We start from the raw sequence: 19,410 nt of genomic DNA, 5'->3' as shown, positions 1-19,410 counted from the left end.
AAATAAGAATATCAATAAATGTTCTTTAATCAGGAAATAAATCTGCAATTTTGCCTTGATTTTCTTTTGCTAGTCTAGGATGACAGGAGGTGAATGAAATGGCTTATGGACTTTGTGTCTTAGTCTCCACCCATAAAGGCACAACTGGCTAAAGCACCACTCTTTCAGAAACCGTTTTCAGGGTTTTATGCTTTAGGACACAGAGGCAGACTGCAGCGGGCACCTGCTTCAGAGCTCTTGGCTTCAGTGGGGAAGATGCAGATCAGCACCTACCTGCTAAGCATGCTAAGCGAATCACGAAAGTCCCAAGCCCACAATTGACAGAGCCCTGCCCAGATATTGTGTGCTTCTGTTCTTCCTATGGCAGGGAAGCAGAGTGACTCTGGAGGCATTGGTTTCTACTGGAAAAAGTTTCACCAGTTTCAGTTTCATGCAGTGATTCTCCAAGGCGAGTTTCTCCATGAGACAAAGATGTTACTTATATTTAAAGAGCAGGTTTACTAGGAAAAGGGACAGAAAAGGGAAGGATATTTGCATAGACACTAGCAAGCAGGTAAAGCTGCCCCCAAAGGGGCAGGTTTGCTGAGAGGCCTGCATGGTTGTGTAACAAGGTGGTCCCTAGGAAAAGGGGAAGTTCCAGATTCCCTGCCTCATCCAGGAGGGTGGAGCTGAGCAGAGCAAAAGGAGAGAAGAGAAGGAATCAAGAAGAGAGAAGAAGAGAAGGAAGCTGGATGGAGAACAAGAAGGCAGACGCGAAGAAGCCACATGGAGCAGCAAGCATGTGATGAAGAAAACCGTGCTTGTTTCTTGACCCTGGACAGGTTAAGGCAGATGTGAGTGAGAGACCTGTGGGGAGGTGACTATGGCAGTGTTTATATTGATTTTGATTTTGCTCTTTTCCTCCCAGACTTGTCTGGCCATTTTGGACACTTTTCAATGGGTCCCGGCCAGAAGGTGCTTTAGTCTTGTGGCAGCTTTCAGGCCTTGCTTTGGGCCGATTCCTTTTGGGTTGACTTTTGCCCACGAGGGGATGGGTAACTTCAGGTGTTTGATTTAGAAGTTATATTCTTTGTGTTCCATATTGTATATTTACTGTATTAAAGTCCCTTTTCATTAAAGCTTTATATGTTTTGTCTTGTTGCGGCGGATGGCAGAACCCACTTAGAGCAGGCAGGTTTTGGGGCTTCAGGGGTGCCCCTCTCCCCCTGTCCTGTAACGGATTTTGTCCTGAAACAGTTGCAGGAGCGTGGCCTTGAAGAAGCTGCCACTGCTGAGGGAGGTCAGTGCAGAGAAGTCCCAGCATGGTGCAGGCCACAGGCAGCAGGAAGCTGCTGCCCTGCAGAGGGAGTGGGTGGAAAGAAGCACCTGAATAGTCACAGGTGGGCAGGGCTGCTGTCATGTGTCCGTGCAGAGACTACACTGATAAAGTCTTTTCTCTCTGGGAGGGGCTCACTCCTTTGTGGAGTGGCTGTTTGCAGCTGATTTTGGGTAACTATGTGGAATCATAAAAGGAACCAGGGATTTCACAATGGGCCAGTGGACTCAATCACTGTAATTTACCCTCAGATCTGTGCCCAATACTCCCTACAGCAGTCTGATAACAGTTTAGATCATATGCCATGTGATAAGGCTCTAAGGGTCTTGACTTCTATGGCTGGTTTAATGGTCATGTTAATCCCTTCTACCCCCACCTCTTTGTGTGAGTCAGGTTTTAACATGTGATGTGTCCTTTAGGTTTTCTATTCTTTCTGCCATCAAGGTGATACTGAAGTCTCCATTTTTATTTATTTATTATTTATCTATTTATCTATGTATCTATGTCTCCCACTCACATCTCTTTAACCAGTCCAGGTGAAGAAATAAACAGGGCTTTTTCACATGTCTCCCACTGCTGTATGTGGCTTCCTCAGGTCTCCTTCTGGCTCTCCACCCTGCTTCCTTCCTCCTGAGATTCCTTCTCTTTTCTTTTTTTTCTGCTCAGCCCCACCCTCCTTCTGGGTGGGGCAGGGAACCTGGAACTTCCTCTTTTTTCCTGGGGACCACCTTGTTACAAACCTCTTTAGAGCAGGCTGATTTGGGGGCTCAGGGTGCCCCTCTCTTCCTGCCCTGTAACAATTTCCCCTTCTTTTTAAATAAACCCTTTATTAATCTTTTTGTGTGTGTCTGCAGTTGAGTCTTACTAGAATCCCTTTAAGAGGGTGGTTGTCCTGTAACACATAGATAACTCTGGGAAGATTTCACCAGAGCTCTCCTTTCAGAGGAATCAACAAATGCCCCAGGTGAGTTTCTTCATGAGAGTGAGATGTTAGTTATCCAAAAGGGTGTTGGGAGTGACCAAAGATTTACTGACAAGGACTGAATTAGGGTGGTAAAGAATTTTGCCTTGCATCCAAGCTTCATAAAGTGGTAGTAAACTGACCCTGAGTCCAGGATGGGACTAGCTGAAGGTGATAGGGAACTGGGCCTCACATCAAGGACACAGTGATGAGTCACCCCTTTGGAATCTGAGTTTAGAATCTATGTAAGAGACCCTTTCCCCTTATCGAGTTGGCAGTAGTTGCAGACCCCATCCTAGGGGCTCCATCTCAGCTGCTGTCCCCAGCAATAAACTCTGCTTGCTCAGCCTTTCTGCCTCCCGCCTTCCTTTCTTGGGCTTTCTTGGGAGGTTTATTATGAAAAAGGGAGAGAAGGCACTTGCACAGAGAGGTGCTGGCTGGAAGAGCTGCTTTTGGGAAGGGGGCAGCCTTAGGTTTTATCCTCATCTTTCCTTAGGTTGGGGGGTGCTCATGTCTGTGGAGTGGTTTGCCTTTGTTGATTTTGAATAACTGTAGAATTTGAAAAGGACCAGGGATTGTACAATGGCCTTCTCTCTCAGTGTCCTTACAACATGACACTCTCTATAGTACTCTGACTCCTGCTTGGCTCTGGGCCTCCTGATCTAAACTTGGAACAGGAGGACCTTTAATTCTAAGAGCTGGGTTAATGGCTATGCTAATCCCTTCTACCACACCCTCTTGTGTAACTCAGATTCTGGTTTTGCGATGCCTTCTTTTCAAGTTTTCTACCCTTATCCTTCACCAACAGCATCAAGCAGAGATTTTGCCTTAGAGCTGCTGAAGAGAGCAGGTCTCTAGGTATCCCTGAGTCAAGAAAAGTTAATTCCTTCATTTCAGCTTCTGGTCATCAGAGGGAGGGTAAACACACATAGAGCAAGTTATTTTTGTGAGAGAGACAACACTGGTGGTTTCTAAATGCACTCTGAAATAACTGCTTCCTCTCTTTTCCAAATTAGTCATCAGGGTCCTAAACATGGCTCCTCCAGGCAGATGAGGGAGGCCGGGAATCTGCCCAAGTCTTATCTCAGTCCCTGAAACACTTTTATTCTCTTAAAGTGTCTTTATCAAGTAACACATAATGATATTTAATGATTTAAGATGGGGTGAGAGGGTTCTGGATTCTGAACCCCTGAATTTGAACCCCTTCCCTTACTTACAACCCACAATGTGTACTAGACACAGAATTTGGGCCGATTACTCCACCTCTCTAATTACATTTCTATGTAACCCCAGCTATCCATATAACTTGGCACATGGAGTGTTTTCTTTCATTGAGGTACCATTGGTGTACACTGTCAGTATTTAGGAATTTTGGGTCCCCTCTTTCAGTGTAGTTGCCACAGCATACCTAATACAATAGCTCCCGTAGTCCAAACCATAGTCCATTGTTCACTCTGGCTTGGCCTGAGTGTGGTCCTCACCCAAGAGTTTAAAGGTGCTTATAATGAGACTCACCTGCAGACACAAACAAAAAAGTTTAATAAAGGGCTTATTTAGAAAAAGGGGAAATGAAAAGACAAAAAACTCTGGGAAAAAGGAGAACTATATATTGCGAATGAGTCCTACCAGTTCAGGTGAATTGGGGGACCCAAGAGCACACTGAAGGTCACTAAAAGTCAACACTCCCCAGGCCCAGCTGTCCTGGTTATTTCCCAAGCCTGCCTACTTAACTTCACCCTTCTTCCTAACAATCTTCCCTTCTCTGGTGATGACTTTATGGGGTTTGCAGTCCTGGTGCCTTTGATCTCTGGTGGGGGTGGAGTCCACAAAACCTGAGTTTGTGGAGTTCCTGTAAACATCCTCTCCCTTCAACACATTGAAACCCACTTGGCACCAATGGGAGCTCAAGTTATTACTAAAGCTGTGTTATGGTTAACTATAAAAATATGGCATGAGGATGGAATTTTTGATTCCTATTATGTGTGATAGTTTTATTTAAATGATCTATAAAATAGGGAAATATTAACTACCTCAGTGGACATTTGTGAAGGTCCAGCATACACATGTGTGTACTGTACAGATACTTATAAGCAATGGAGACATAATTTATATAACCTTATTTAGAGTTGTTCTTAATCATGTTAGGTGCACAGGAAATGTTAACAATCATTAAGTTACTAGTATTAAATCACTTTTTATTTCTTATTTTTTTAAGATTTATTTTATTTATTTTTGTATATAAGAACTAGGTCTTTAGAAAGTAGCTTTATGTGTTTAAGCTATCTTTACATAGAGATGGACTAGAAAACTATATAGATTGAGATTAGAATCAATGAGACATTTTGCCCTCTCATATGCTATAAATCATATCTGTGGGGTTAAAATAAAATTATTACTTTGACTTCTATATTCACCTCAGCACTGGAAATTATGTCAGACCATAATATGTTATCCTGTCATCAAACCATATAAAGGTGATTTTCAGTTCTGAATTTTCAGGTTATTTCCATTCTAAATTTTGATTGAGGTAAGATCTTAAAGTATAAGGACTTTAGGTGAAATCATTCACTGATGTGTCTATTCAGCAAGCATATGAGTGGTTTTAAGTATTTTAAGTACTGAGATGCAGGAATGGGATGTAGATTGAAAAGCATAGGTCTTTCTACACCGGAAATTAAATACAGAAGAAAGTCCTTATTCTGGGGGAGAAATGTATAGTCCAGACAAGAATGCAGATGTTCCTTGTAAGTAGGTCATACAGTATTATGAGAAAATCTGAAAGAGAAATTGAATGCATTGATTGCAAGAAATTGGTATCAGAGCCAGCATCACAGAGACGGGCTCAGAGCTACCAAAAATCTGAAGTGGTGATGAAACTTGAAACAGCAAAACGAGAGAGTGATGGGCTAAGAGAACACTACAGGTAGGATGAAATGATTTGGATGGTGGGGAGTTGGTCTGCTCTTTAGCAGTAGTTTCAGCAGTGTTCTCATTCCAGTGAGTTCTCTGAGGGCAGCAAAATTCTCTCTAAGCTGTGCCCACAGGTGAAGGGATTTTTTTTTTTTTTTCCTCACAGGAAAAAAAAAAAAATCAAAGATCTATTGGAAGGTTACAATATGTGGGCAGATTCAATCATTTTGAGAATATGGATGTTTGGAAAAATGGAAGAAGTGAGGAGAAAATCAGTAGGGGCTGACTTTGCAGACAGAAATTTGGTCAAGTTGTGACACAAGCTATTCAACCTCTGTCGACAGAAACAGTACGGATGGAGGGGAAATGCTCTGAAAAATCAGACTTTCCACGCTAACTTATGTTTGGACCTCCCTTTTTTGTATAATCATAATATCAAAATATTCTGAGCAACTTTCAGTTTACAATTGGGTTGCCTCAGCCTCAGAAAGTGCTACCTGACCCTGACAAGCAAGTACTGCACCAGGGTGAGAAATTCCTCTTGAAGTCAAAAGTCATTAAACAACTGACTGATTAATAAAAACAAATGGCTGTTACTGCAAAGTCTCTCACTGCTCGATGGAGGAAAACCCAAATCTTATCACTCTATTTCACACAACCTTCTATTCAGTTTCTAAATAACCACTGAGTTTTCTACTATCTAGTCTTTAGATAGGGAAATTCATCCAAGTTGCCTATGCAGAGTAACCAGGTTTTCTACCATCTAGACTTCAAGAAAACTCACTTAAACTTTCTAACAAGTTTTTCAAAGAACCTTACTTTAATTTGATTTACAAGAAATTTCTTCTTCATGTCCTCACTTTACTTTCCCCCCTAGGATGTCTCTATGAGAATGAAAGCTCTTAATTAATAGATAATGTTTAAGGGACTTTATTTTGGTTAATCTTCACTGTGGTAAATATAGTAATATTAGTCTTTAACTTTGTGAATCTATATACCTGTTTTAACCTTGATAAATTGATTTTAAAAATGTTATAATTTCAATTAAAGGTCAAAATGACCCCAGACTATTCTTAGAAAAAAAGTGATTGTGATCTCAACTCATTTCATATGCTAATGTCATCCCTCTGCCTGCCTGAAGTGTATAAAATAAACCTCTGCTAAAGGCAGAGCAGGAAGACTTGCACCCAACTCCCATTCTGTGTTTTCCTCGCATCCGCTCCCCCTTTTTCCCCCCTTTTCTAGAAATCTCCACTTGCTGACGCCATTCCCACCTTGAGACCCTGCCTGTTCTGCCCCCCAATAATCCGTGATCGAAGACAAAGAGTCTCTGACAAAGTTGTATTTAATATACAAGAAAGATCCAGCGGAAATAATTATTTCTACAAATCTCCCTTAATGCTAATAATAGTTACACCAAAACAGAAGGTAAACCATGCTTTTCTCAAATTTCTAAAAATCTATTTGGTTCCACAGCCTCTCCAGTGTCCTTTAAAGTGTCCCTCTTCCTGCCATTACAAATTACCGTTTTCACTAAACCTCTCATTACCCTATAGAGGCCAGCTTCCTTTTGGGGGGTGAGATCCAGTGTTCAAGAAGGTTGGAAATTGAGTCTTTGTGTTTAGGTCACACAAGGAGAGTTAATTGTAGATACTTGGTAGTAAGGGATACCTGAAGGGAACCCAGCCTCAGTCATTTGGGCATATGTGACTCATACTTAAGTTCCCTCTGTATCAGTCTCAGCATCTGCAAAAGGGGGCAATTCCAGTAATTTCTTCACAGAATTTTGTATGGCTAGGTGCACAACAGCAGGTATACGCTGAGATTTTAGATCTCAGCCAGAATTCTCTGAGCTCCAGAGTCAATTACCTCAGTGCATATTCTGCATTCACTTGACATCACAAAAATAAAATCACTAATACCCACTACCAAATTTATTCCATTTTTTATCCCTTTTCTATCTAGATAGGAATGTACTCTATTAGGTTTCGTAATCCAGAGCATAACTGTATGCTTCTTCTGAACATAATAGCTCTTAGCAAAGTCCCAGGCAGTTGCAGGCAGAAACACAGGATGGACAAATGTAAAACATGTACACAATTAATATCAGTTGTCATAATTATCATAATTAGTTTTCAGCTTCCAATATTTAGATCTTCCCAGTGCTTACTCATTTCTGTGGCTTATGAAATATAATCAGAGGACAAGTTAAAGTGGCCCATAAATTAAAATATTCCCAAACTTCTGACTCAGATTGAATGAGGAATAGCACTAAACTTAAATAACCTCAAGTCCAAGTTCACCAATAACAGACTCAGTTTGCCATTGAGTTTAACTTAAAATCCCACCCATGAAATCATTTATTCAAACAATAGCCAAAAATGAACTAAAGGTAACAGACAAGTAAGCAAGATGAACAAAAGATGACTTCAGCCTGTCAAGTAGCTTTCCAAAAATCCCTTCCTATGGAAAGGAACACACCCACCAGCAAGTGCTTATGCTAATCTGATACATTTTCAAAATGGTGGCTTGGGCTGCTGTCTCATTAGTGTTTATACTGGTCCTTGTGCCAGTTTATTTCTGTCTCTTAAACTTTGGATGGGGGGGTTGACTTTTTATTTAAATAAGAAATAATTCAGCCAGTGAGAATGAGAATTGAAGTAGTGGGAGCTTCAAAGCTTTACTGACCCAGGAATCACTACAAATTGAACTAAACTGAAATATCATAGCCAGCTGCAGAATTGCCACAGACAGGAGGAGACATGGACACTCTCGTGAAGGGTCCTCAGCTCTGCCTGTACATGCAGCCTCCAGAGTGACCTCAGAACACCCACAGCATGCTGGGCCAGGAGGCCAGGAAGTGGGATGTGCTGGTTGAAGAATATGAAAAGGCCAGGCCAACATTTGAATGTGGACAGAGTTCTCATATAGTCTCCATTCGCATACAGCGAATGGGGTGGACATTCACCAAGGTATTTGTTTATCTTACTTAACGAAATTGCATGTCTGGATAGTCTGTATTGGGTGATGCTACTTAGTGAGAGAGCTAACCGCTTGAATGACTTTCCTCACTAGGAGAAAGGACTCTGCCTTCTCCTATGTCAATACTTAGCTTCTTGTATCAATTTAATAGTTCACCTGATCATTTCATTAACTAACAGATAAGTACCAGATATTAAAATTTTTACATAGATTCCAAATTTTCTTACTTCTTTCTGATATGCTAACAGGCTAACAGGAGCTCCTGCTGGAGAGCTAGATGTACCATAAGAATTGTTTTGAAATTAAAGGATTCATGTTCATGCTAATTTTACTTTCAGAGCTAAGAGAAGAATCCCATCAAATTTCCAATTTTATATATAAACACTATATTTATAATGTTCTAGGAAATAATATTTGTTAAATCTTAGTTCACCAAAGCTGCATAAACTGCAAAGAAAGCAGATTTTTCAGTGGGAACACATACCAGGCCAGGAGACTTCCAAGATCCTGTATTGCTTCATCTTGGCAGTGTTATGGAATGGGTTATATACTTCCAGAATTTGAATAAAGAAAGGAACATTGAGTTAAATTTTATGGCTTAATTTGTTAAATAAATGTGCAGTAGGTAATTATTTAGTAACATGAGGTCAATTGGTGAGATAGAGGAAAGTGAGACATTTATGACAGAGGTCACTTAGGACTTACATTCTTGTGGGAAAGGTAGCTATTAAACGCATGATGAGTGATTACAATCGTGACAGAATTCATACCAAGGAAATCTAGAGCATATGACAGAGAATGCAAGCAGACATTCTTTCAATGGATTGGTCCAGAAAGACTTGATATTTCTTGTTTTTTTTTTTTTTTTAATATATAGAAGACAATATAGTGAAAATACTATATGCTATATGTATCAGTAAAATCTTTAAAGACATATCAACTAAAGCAAATAAAATGAATGAAAAGATAAACAGCTGGTACTACAGCAAATTAAAAAGCTTCTATACAGCAAGAGAGACATTATCCAAAGCAAAGAGACACCTCACTGATTGGAAGAAAATTTTTGCACATAATAAAAATGACACAGCACTGATCACAAATATCTACAGAGAGCTAGTAAAGCTCAATTAAAGAAAGTAAACCAAACAGTGAAAAAATGGGCAGAAGAGCTAAAAAGATACTTTTCCAAAGAAGAAATGCTCTCTTTCCAAGAAGAATGGCCAATAGACATATGAAAAAATGTGATTACATCACTTGTAATCAGGGAAATGCAGATCAAAAGCACAATGAGATACCATTTTGTACTAGTGAGAATAGCACATATTAAAAAAACAAACAAGAAACAACAAATGTTGGCAAGGATGTGGAGAAAAAGTATCTCTCCTACACTACAGGTGGCAATGCTGGGAGAGGTTCCTGAAACTACTAAAAATAGAGCTGCCAAGTGATCTAGCAATTCTACTCTGAGGAATCTACCCAAAGGACTCACAGACATTAATTCAAAGGATACCTACACCCCTATGTTTCTTGCAGCACTACTTACAGTAAGTGATCTATGAAAGCAACCCAGAAGCCCAAAACTAGATGACTGGATTAAGATGATGAGGTATATTTACATAATGGAATATAACTCAGAAATCAAAAAGTATAAACTCATGTCCTTCACAGCATGGATGGAGCTGAAAAGGATTATGCTCAGTGAAATAAGCCAGAAAGAAAAATAAAAATATCAAATGGTCTCACTTATAGGAGGAACACAGAGAAAACAAAAAAAAAAAATGAATCAGAAAAAAAAGTATAATAAAGTAAAAGTAAAAAAAAGTAATATGTTTAAAAAATTTTAAAAAAAGATAAATAATAATAGATAATGAGCAACATCTGTGTCTGCTTTCCAGCCAGCCTGTGACTGTATGCCCTCAATGTCATATCAATTGTTGGTGGTTCCAAGTACTGTTCTTATATGTGCAATAAACTCTTACCGGATACTAAAACAAAAAAAAAGGAGCAGAACAGATTTACTGAAATACTTTGCTAAGTGGAGCAGCAGATGAGACAGGAGAGGTCTGCTGTGTATTATGTGAATTAGTACCCTGGCCTGGGATTGAACTCAGGCCTGAGGGGTTCACAGGGCTGAGAGTTAACTCGTAGGCCTCAGGGAGGACTGACTTGATGCTCCTTTTAAGTATCCTTTAAGGACATTCTTTTTTTCCTACTTTTTCTCATTTACCTCAGTAAATTATAATTTCCTTGCTTGTTTTCCACTCACTCAAATGCAAGCTTCATGAAGGCAGAGATTTTCTCAATCCATCAGACACAATTGAAAAGGAAATATGAGCACTTGGATTTAATATTCAATGACTGAATGCATAGATGGATGCATGAATAAATGCTCATCTTCCTTAATAGGAGAAATAAATTGGTCTTACAATCATAAGAAAATATGGATGCTTTTAAACTTAAAGATTTAAGAGAACAATTTTGCAGGAAAGAAGGATTTATCATTAGTGAGTTGGAGAAGGCTGCATGGTAACTTGAGTCAGGATCTTTGTGAATAGCAAGTAGGAAGCTAAGTCCAATTTGATGACAGAAACTAGATATTTTATTTTCAAAAGCACTATCAAAACAAACAAACAAACAAAAAAACTAAGATGTGGAAATTCAGGGTGTGTGGGATCTCACCTAACAGCCCATGGAATAAAGATTTCAGATATCAGTTTCATGGTGGGGAGATAAAAGTTGTTTAATCTTCAGTTTTTTAAACTTATTCAATTAAATGTTTAAACTTGATGGACATTAAAGTTAGAGGATCTCTAAAATCCATTTCTTAGGAATGGAACTCCAAGTTCTAAAGATGAGAAATGGAAAGTAGAAGAAACAGAGATTGAAAGTCATGGATTAGGCATGAGGTATATATTTTGAGATTTGGGCCATACTCCAAAATGGGGTATCATTTTTAAGAGGAAAGGTAAGAGGAAAAGGTGGGGAGGTTGATGTCAAAGGCTTGGTGGCATCATTCTGGGAGCACCCTTCATTTCTAAAAAGTTAAGAACATGGTACAAAATGTTTTCTGAGAGTAAGTAAGAAGCACGTCTCATTTAAATTCCTCTTATGTTCTGAGATACAACAATAATTTGAAAAACAGTGTGATCAATTTCAGGGGATTACCATCTAAAAACTAAACATGTCAAAATATTTTTACTTTCCTAGCAACTGAAAGTAGTGAGTATCAAGCACCAAATAGCTGGGAAAGTGATACCAATGGTGAAAGCCAATAAGCAACGGCTCTGATCTCACCATTTCAATGAATCCTCTCCTGATAATCCATGTATAACACTACAGCATTCATCATTGCTTGGGCTGTCAAATTTATTCTCTGATGACAAAATTTGGTGGTTATTTGCTTTTTATTTTTTGCTCTTCTTATAAGCATCTAGGTCTTCAAAATGAATTATCAGTTAATCAAGGAGATAAGTCAAAGTAAGATAGGACTAATAAATAGTGACAGATACAGGGTGATTTATTAAAATAAAAATGTTCTTATGCTTTGAATCTTACTTAGATTTTCTCCATACAAGCAACAAACATAAAACACACACACAAACTCACAGAATGGTGAAATGATGACTCAGATTCTGAAGGAAACAGAGAAAAGACAGAGCAATCAACAGTAAAGAAAGAGAGTTATGCCCTCTGATTGCAGGTATCACATGCTGACACTGAACACTGCCAACTATTAGGAACTTTCACTTGTGTTAGATGTGTTTCCAGATTCTCATTCTCACAATGTAGCTCACAGAGCTCGATTCTTCCATAAGATCCCCACTTACGGTTCAGACATGCCATGAAGCTTCTAGGCTGGTTCAAACAATTGTCTATGGTGGAAGTATTTGATAACTGGTAAAAGGAGTTTAGAACCAACAAATTCACTCATTTGTAACAGCTCTGCATCATATTATAGGCATGGTATTAGTTCCTTCTCAGGAACATACTTCAAATAATATTTTGTGATGTTTATCTGAATATTTAAACTATCTGCTCACATTAACTTTTAACCCTGGCTTCTGACTTAAGTTGACTTATTTCATAGGCATTTCAGAAAAACAGCTTCAATAGTCCAAAGGAATCATATTTGTGGTTTGAATTTTTATTTGATTGATATTTATTATGCATGCACTTACTATATTCCAGGTTCTGTTCTGGATTTGATATAACATTGACATATTGAAAGAGGCCTTGCTCTAGAAAGCTCATACTGTATTCAGTGGATTGATTAAAAATTCACAACATGGTGTCTATCATGTATGGGAGAATGAGAAGAGAAAAGCTAAGACAAAAGAATAGTACAGAGATACAAAATGATGAATGCTGTAGAGTTTACACGGATTATCCAGGAGAGGTTTCATTAAAATGGTGAGATCAGAGCAAAGTGCAGTAAGGGAGTCATCCCCGTGGTTCTCTGCAGGAGTGTCCTTGTAGCATGTGACAGAGCATGTAAAAATGCAGAACTGCATTTCAAGAAGGCAGTAGATGGGAGAGTGGGGCAAATGGCAGAAGCATTGTCTTTTTCTCATTTCAGGAAATCACATCAATCCAGACCCCCCCCCTTTTTTTTAAATCAAATACAAGGGGCACCGGGGCCATACAGAACAATAATTGCGTTTTTTAAATGTCCGTAAAAATTAAAACATGAAGTAAAACAAATAAATGTGTTCTCTAGTAGAGAAGAAAATTTCAATGAAAATGTTGGGAATGAAAATGAAGTGAAAGAAGCTAAGTGTTTCCTAGCTGTATGGCTCACATAGCACCTTGACACTACTGAGTGAAGACACCTGCCCAATAAAAGGGGTGAAAGGTGACAGTGCCCATCTGGATCTCAGAACTACAGATTGACCATCTCTTCCTATGTGCACTACAAAACTGCTGGGTTTAGAATGGCACAGGGCAAGCTTTCGTTGAATGCAAGCACACCATGGAGATGGTGTGTTTTAGTTTCCTGATCACCATGTGAAGCAAATACATAATAAAAAATGCTAAATGATTATTTTGACTTCCAGTGCATATAGAAGTCATGTTTATGCCTTAATGAATTCATTCAATTTATACGAGCCTTATGTTTAAATGAAAGTATTACTTTAATTTATAAATATTTTATTGCTAAATAAGTGCTAATCATTGTCCCAGACTTCAGCAAGTTGTTATCATTTTGATAGTGGAGGGTCTTACCTCTGTATTGATGAATTCTGCCTGCTCAGGGTGGTGGATGCTGGAGATAGGGTGGCTGTGGGAATTTCTTAAAATCAGACAACACTGAAGTCAACACTGAAGTCTCCTTCTAGAAGATTTCTCTGTGACACTGTTTCATAGCATGCTAAATGCCTGTGGCTGTTATATCAACTAAGTTAATAGAATGGTTTAAACAAAAGCTTGTAGTCTTTGCATCATTGTTCATTCACATTCTTCATCAGAAACAGATTTCTATGTCAAAAATCACTGTTATGGGCCCTCCCTGGTGGCACAGCAGGTTAAAGCACTGCACTGAGAAGCAAAAGCCACTTCCACATGAGTTCAATTCCTGCCTGCCTCAGAGGTGACCACATGGTGTGGCAGACCTCTCCTGACCCGCCCTCTGCTCCCCTCAGCAGTGTACTTCGTCAGCCTGTTCTGCTCCCCACTCTGTCTCTGGTGAAGCCTCTCACTGCCCTGAGCCTCTGGCCTATACCACAGTTCTGTATGTACAAATAAATAAATCTTTAAAAAAAAATCACTGTTATGTTCATACATAAGAAGCAACTCCTTATCTATTCATGTTTACCATGATTTCAGCAATCCAGTCACATCTTCAGGAAACACTTCTAATTCTATTTGTTTTGCTATTTCTATCACAAATGAAGACACATCATCCACTGAAACCTCGAACCCCTCCAAGTCATCTTTGAGGACAGGAGGCCTTTTCATGTTTTGACTGATACCCTGATACCTGGAACAATGGTTGGCATGGAGGAGGAGGAGATAACCCTTCTATCTACCAGCCCAATGAGAGAAGATGCATGGACATTCTCTCAAAAGAAACTTTAGGTAATAGTCAGTACACTATTAGCCTTGGCTATATTCTGTAGTATGAAATAATTATATTAAAATCAATAGCTCACTTATTGAGTGCTTACCATGGGCCAGCCCAGTTTTCACATATTCAATGTTTATGTTCAAAAGTATAGAATGGAGCTATTAATCAAATTATTTCTTCCAAATGGAAACATAGAAGTTCAGTACTTTGACAAGAATGGGTAGTTAAAATGTTAAGTCCTGTGTTGTGAGCTTAGAGCCTTACCTTGAGTTTCTAGAAGTGTTTCCTTCAAAACAGCCATCTGAAAAGAAAGTTTTAGATGAGAAATGATTTAATCTGTTTCTAAAAGCAAAACTGCTCCACAGAGACTCTGGTTCTGGAACATAATCCAAAGCTAGGGAATGGGACAAGGTCTCAATATTTCTGTTTCCCGAAGCTTCAGGGATAAAATATCTATGTCTCACTTTTCCAACTATCCTGCTGATTAGATGATGAGGACAAAATCCATAGGACAGTTATTTGTGCCAAAAGACACTCCAGAGAGAGCCCTGTTGCCCATGTGAAGACACAATGAGAAATCAGCTATCTGTAGTCCTAAAAGAGCTGCCCCTCACTTCAGCATTACTGAAACCCCAGGTTTCAAAATGATGAAAAATAAATTTATCATATTCATCAGCCAGCCATGCTGTCTGTCATGGCTTCCTGTAGCTGTCAGAATGCACTAGGGTAAGAAAGGATGCATTATAGTCCAGATGCCACTAATGAATGGGAGACTCTATCCTAACTGTACACTTACTTTCAAATGCCCTTCTCATTCTGGAGATCCATTCCCTTCCGAGCCACACTTGATCCAAGTGCTACTGAGGCAGTATTGCAAGTATGCATTAATTGATACAGTCTGACTTATTTGACATGCATATGCAGGAGCAGTAAGTGTTGCTCAATCTTCACACACCCTCTGAAGAGGAAGTTGCAGCCAGCTTTCAATTTCACATTGCACAGAAGCTGAGAGAGCAAAGCCATGGCGCGTGAGTTTTACCTCAGAGGACATATATTGGGAACAGAAATAGATTTGGAAGGGGCAGGATTTCTGGAAGTTTTTAAGTAGATTCTGTGAATGTTTTCATGAGCAGAATAGAGGTTGTGGGACGAGATAGCAGAGGGAGGGTGATCATATAGACACAGAACCGGCCGGAAGACTTCCCTAGACTTCACAGGAAACTCTCTAGGGCCAGAGATGGTTTGTGTAGTAATCTGTTGTCACTGTGCTGTCTTAACTGAATTCTACAATAGCATCAACTGAAATGCTGGGAGGGTGCAGAATCAGAGGATAGGGGTCGGTGCATGTTGCCCTGGAGGAAATGGTTTCTCATTTTCATCATTTTATTATACAGAGATGAATAAATATGGGTGTGGTAGTGTGATGCCTACTATCAGGTAACCTATGGAGACAGTATATCTCAGAGGCAGCTCTCAGGGATCATATAAGGATTAGGCACAAACAACCAGAATCAGGATTACTGAGCTGTATAGAGCAGGGCATTTTGTTAAGTCTAGAGGTGTCTATTCCATGTTGTTGAAAGGGAGAGGGGCTGTTTTCATGACTCGAGGAATTCTGCTTTAACAGATGAGGTTCTCCGGGAGAGGAGGAGACTGTTCATCCGCTCAGTGTGCCCAGGTACCATCAACGGCTTGCTGGATGAGCTCTTAGATAAAAAAGTGCTGAACCAGGAGGAGATGGAGAAAATAAGAGATGAAAATCCTACCGTCATGGATAAGGCACGAGCTCTGATGGACTCTCTCCTTCGGAAGGGGCCCCAGGCATGCCAGATTTGTATTGATTATATTTGTGAAGACGATTGCCACCTAGCAGGGACACTGGGCCTTACCCCAAGAGTGGGTCAGGAATGATATTCACGTTGACCTGTGCTTTTGTGCCCATCATTTTCTTTCTTCATTATAGTTTCCAGACACATCCAGAGTCTTGGTGCATGCCTGTATCTGCCCATCAGCAGATCTTTAATGTGTCTCTTTTCCTTTGTCCTCTGCCTTTGGCCTAAATATCTTCGGTCTTCTTTTCAATAAAGTTCAATTCCTGTACTGTATATGTGATGTCTCATTTGCTGAAGTGGGCAGTCATTTTAGCAGGGACTATCCAACACATGGGTCAGGTTTCTTCATAGGCTAAGTGTTCTTTTATTTTATATATATATTTTTTCAAAGATGTATTTATTTCTGTATGCAAGGACTAGGGTACAGAGTGGAGGTGTAGAGGGGATTCACCAGAGACAGAGTGAGGGGCAGAACAGACAGATCTACTTAAATACACTGCTGAGGGGAGCAGAGAGAAGACAGGAGAGGTCTGCTGTGACATTAGGGTCAGCTTCCTGGCTGGGGAGAAAACTCATGCTGCAGTGGCTAGCCGTAGCTTGATATTGCCGTCTTTATGCCCTTTGAGCCAGGGAGGCACAAAAATGCCTCTTTTAACATTCATCTTTCCTCAGAAATTCTAAAGATATTAGACAAACCCAAGCACTGGTTTCTGCCTTCCCGGGTGATGGTAATTTCAAGTATGAATATTTTTGGTCCCCCATCTTCCTTGATATTTAATTACAAGTTAAGGGAAGAATCAGGGGGAGGGCCTGTGGGTAATTAATTCTTTTTTTTTTTTTTTTTTTAAGATTTATTTATTTGTGCATACAGAACTGGGGTATAGGCCAGAGACTCAGGGGTGATGAAAGACTTCACCAGAGACAGAGTGGGGAGCAGAACAGGCAGATCAACGAAGTACACTGCTGAGGGGAGCAGCAGGTGGGTCAGGAGTGGTCTGCCACACCATGTGGTCACCTCCGGGGCAGGTGGGAATCGAACTCATGCGGAAGTGGTTTCAGCTTCTTAGTGCAGTGCTTTAACCCACTGGCCACCAGGGAGGGCCGGGTAATTAATTCTTAAGGATCGATTCCACCCCTTTGCCTCTGACTTGGCAAAAGCCATTCATGCATTTCTGATTTGGCAAAAGCCATTCGTGCAGCTTCACTCTCAAGCTTACTCTACCAAAGCCGAACTCCTCCCCAGGCCTCACTCCCCACTCATAAGCTGGCACCTACTGAACAGGCGCTCTGGTGCCACAGGCTCTTTCATCCATGTGTGCCCAGAGCCCAACTAGCCATCCTGCCCACTTGCTTCCACTCCACTCTGCACCTGGTTAGTGCTACATTTTCCCAGGGCATCAATCCAGAGGCGGAACTTAGTGGCTTCTCTCTAATATCCATATCCAAGCAAGGACCATCCAAACGCATTTTTCTTGATCTCTGCCCAATGCCCGAGGGTCACTCCACATTGGTTCAGCCCTATTACATACCCGCTGTTTACATGGGGCCCTGTGATTCTCCAATTATAACCCTCACTGTATATTTTTTATAAAATTATAATTTTTTGATGACCAAAGTATCTTTCAGTCCCCCAATTGTTAAAAGATTCTGAAGAAATTGAACAGGTCTGACTTATTCCTAGGTATGACTACCTCTAATTTATGTGATCTTGCAGCCAACATCTGTTAAAAACCTATTTCATTGAAATATTCCATTCAAATTGCTATTATTTCTAGGTCATTAGAAATATATATAACAAAAAATGTTCTGGACTATGCCCTATAGTATATTTAAGGAATCATGAACACGTTTCCTACTTTTGTGGAATTTTTATGAATACATGAATTATGAATAAATCAAGAATCTTCCCTATGACATGCAAACTAGGAAACACTTAGGCATGGGAATGACACTACACACACCCATTTCAGTTCAGACGATAAGACACGCTGTAACTACTATGAGTGAAACCATCCAGTATTTCACTCAAAGCGGGAGCGTAATGGATGGGGGGGGGTGGAAGGGGAAGAGAGACAAATAAATGTAATAGAATAAAAATGAAAACAATGAAAAACTATAAACCGGAAATATTTTATGGGGGTGAAAGAGAAATGGGATCAGAATGGGGTGGAAAGAGGGCACTGGACTGTGGTGATGGCACACAGGTGAATTGGTGGTGGGAAGCCCACGGGGATTACAACTGAGATGGAAAAAGGCACATAATGAAGAATGATGTAAAAAAAAATACATATATAATAAATATAATATTAAAATACTGTAAGATTGTAACATGTAAAGTTATGCAAGTTAAACATCATCTGTTCTTTCATTATTGTCACTTTGTTATTTTAAAATTTAGATATTAAATTAAAAATGATTTCTTCTATTTGTGATCTTATACCTGTTTATAGGATCATAATAAAATATCTTTAAGTTTTAATCTGTTTAATTTTTATAATCCAGAAATATGTTTCCCTTGTATAGTAATGTGTAAAGGAAAGAATAGATGATTGTTGATGTTCTTTTATATGTGTATAACATATACATATATAAATTTCCTTCATAAATAGATAATAGTCAAATTCTGATGATAGGTGAAAGTATTAAAATTACTGATATGCTTGTAAGAGTGAAAATTTCAGTTACAATTACAGTTGATTTATCATAACATTATCTACATGTGAACATTCTCATGTAGAATCAGATTTTGTTAGACTTTATACACAGATGGAAAATAAAGGAACAGGCTTTTATTCTTTAGGGGTTAATTTGGAAGAAAAAATAAAAGAAACTAATCCTTCTCAAATTTACAAAGTTGGAATTTAAACAGTGCTAAGTGTGTTAAGAATAAAAGTAATTGGCAATGGAGAGGAAGGAGGGGAAGGAGGGGGAGGAGGGGGAGGAGTAAGACATGTTGTAACAAGACATGCTGTAACAAGGCCAAAGCCAAACATTTAAACTGACTCAGATAGTATAAAAACTTAGTTCTCATTCATCAAATTTCCAAAATGGTTATTCTTCATTAGCCCATAGCTCTTCTCCAAGTGCTAATTCAGATTAAACTTAGAGTATTCCATCCTGTGGCTCTTAGCTCTAAATCTGATGCCAAAAATTTACTGTGGTTTTATCTGTCCAGAGAACTGCATTGGGAGGAATATGGGGGATCGTTTGTGAGAAATTTGATTTGGTTAGGCTATTTTCAGACCAGGTTTTAGCTTGTGTTCCATTGTCTAGAACCCACTCACTGAGACACCCAACTTCCAGTGGAGAAATCATCTTATTAAATAATTAGCATGTTTCTACCACA

At 39.4% G+C, this 19,410-nt stretch overlaps 1 protein-coding gene across 1 annotated transcript; it reads left to right on the top strand.

Moving 5' to 3' along the window:
* The first annotated feature begins 15,233 nt into the window (after positions 1-15,233).
* Positions 15,234-16,331, top strand: CARD16 (caspase recruitment domain family, member 16). The gene is made up of 2 exons (XM_012729328.1): positions 15,234-15,260; positions 15,860-16,331. The coding sequence occupies exons 1-2, from the start codon at positions 15,254-15,256 to the stop codon at positions 16,141-16,143; spliced, it is 291 nt and encodes a 96-aa protein (XP_012584782.1). The 5' UTR covers positions 15,234-15,253; the 3' UTR covers positions 16,144-16,331.
* Positions 16,332-19,410: the final 3,079 nt, after the last annotated feature.

Source organism: Condylura cristata, unplaced genomic scaffold, assembly GCF_000260355.1.
Source record: "Condylura cristata isolate star-nosed mole 26May11 unplaced genomic scaffold, ConCri1.0 scaffold00025, whole genome shotgun sequence".
In the NCBI taxonomy this organism is placed as follows: domain Eukaryota; kingdom Metazoa; phylum Chordata; class Mammalia; order Eulipotyphla; family Talpidae; genus Condylura; species Condylura cristata.
Note: the sequence above shows the minus strand (reverse complement) of the source record. Positions and strands in the feature narration are given on the sequence as shown.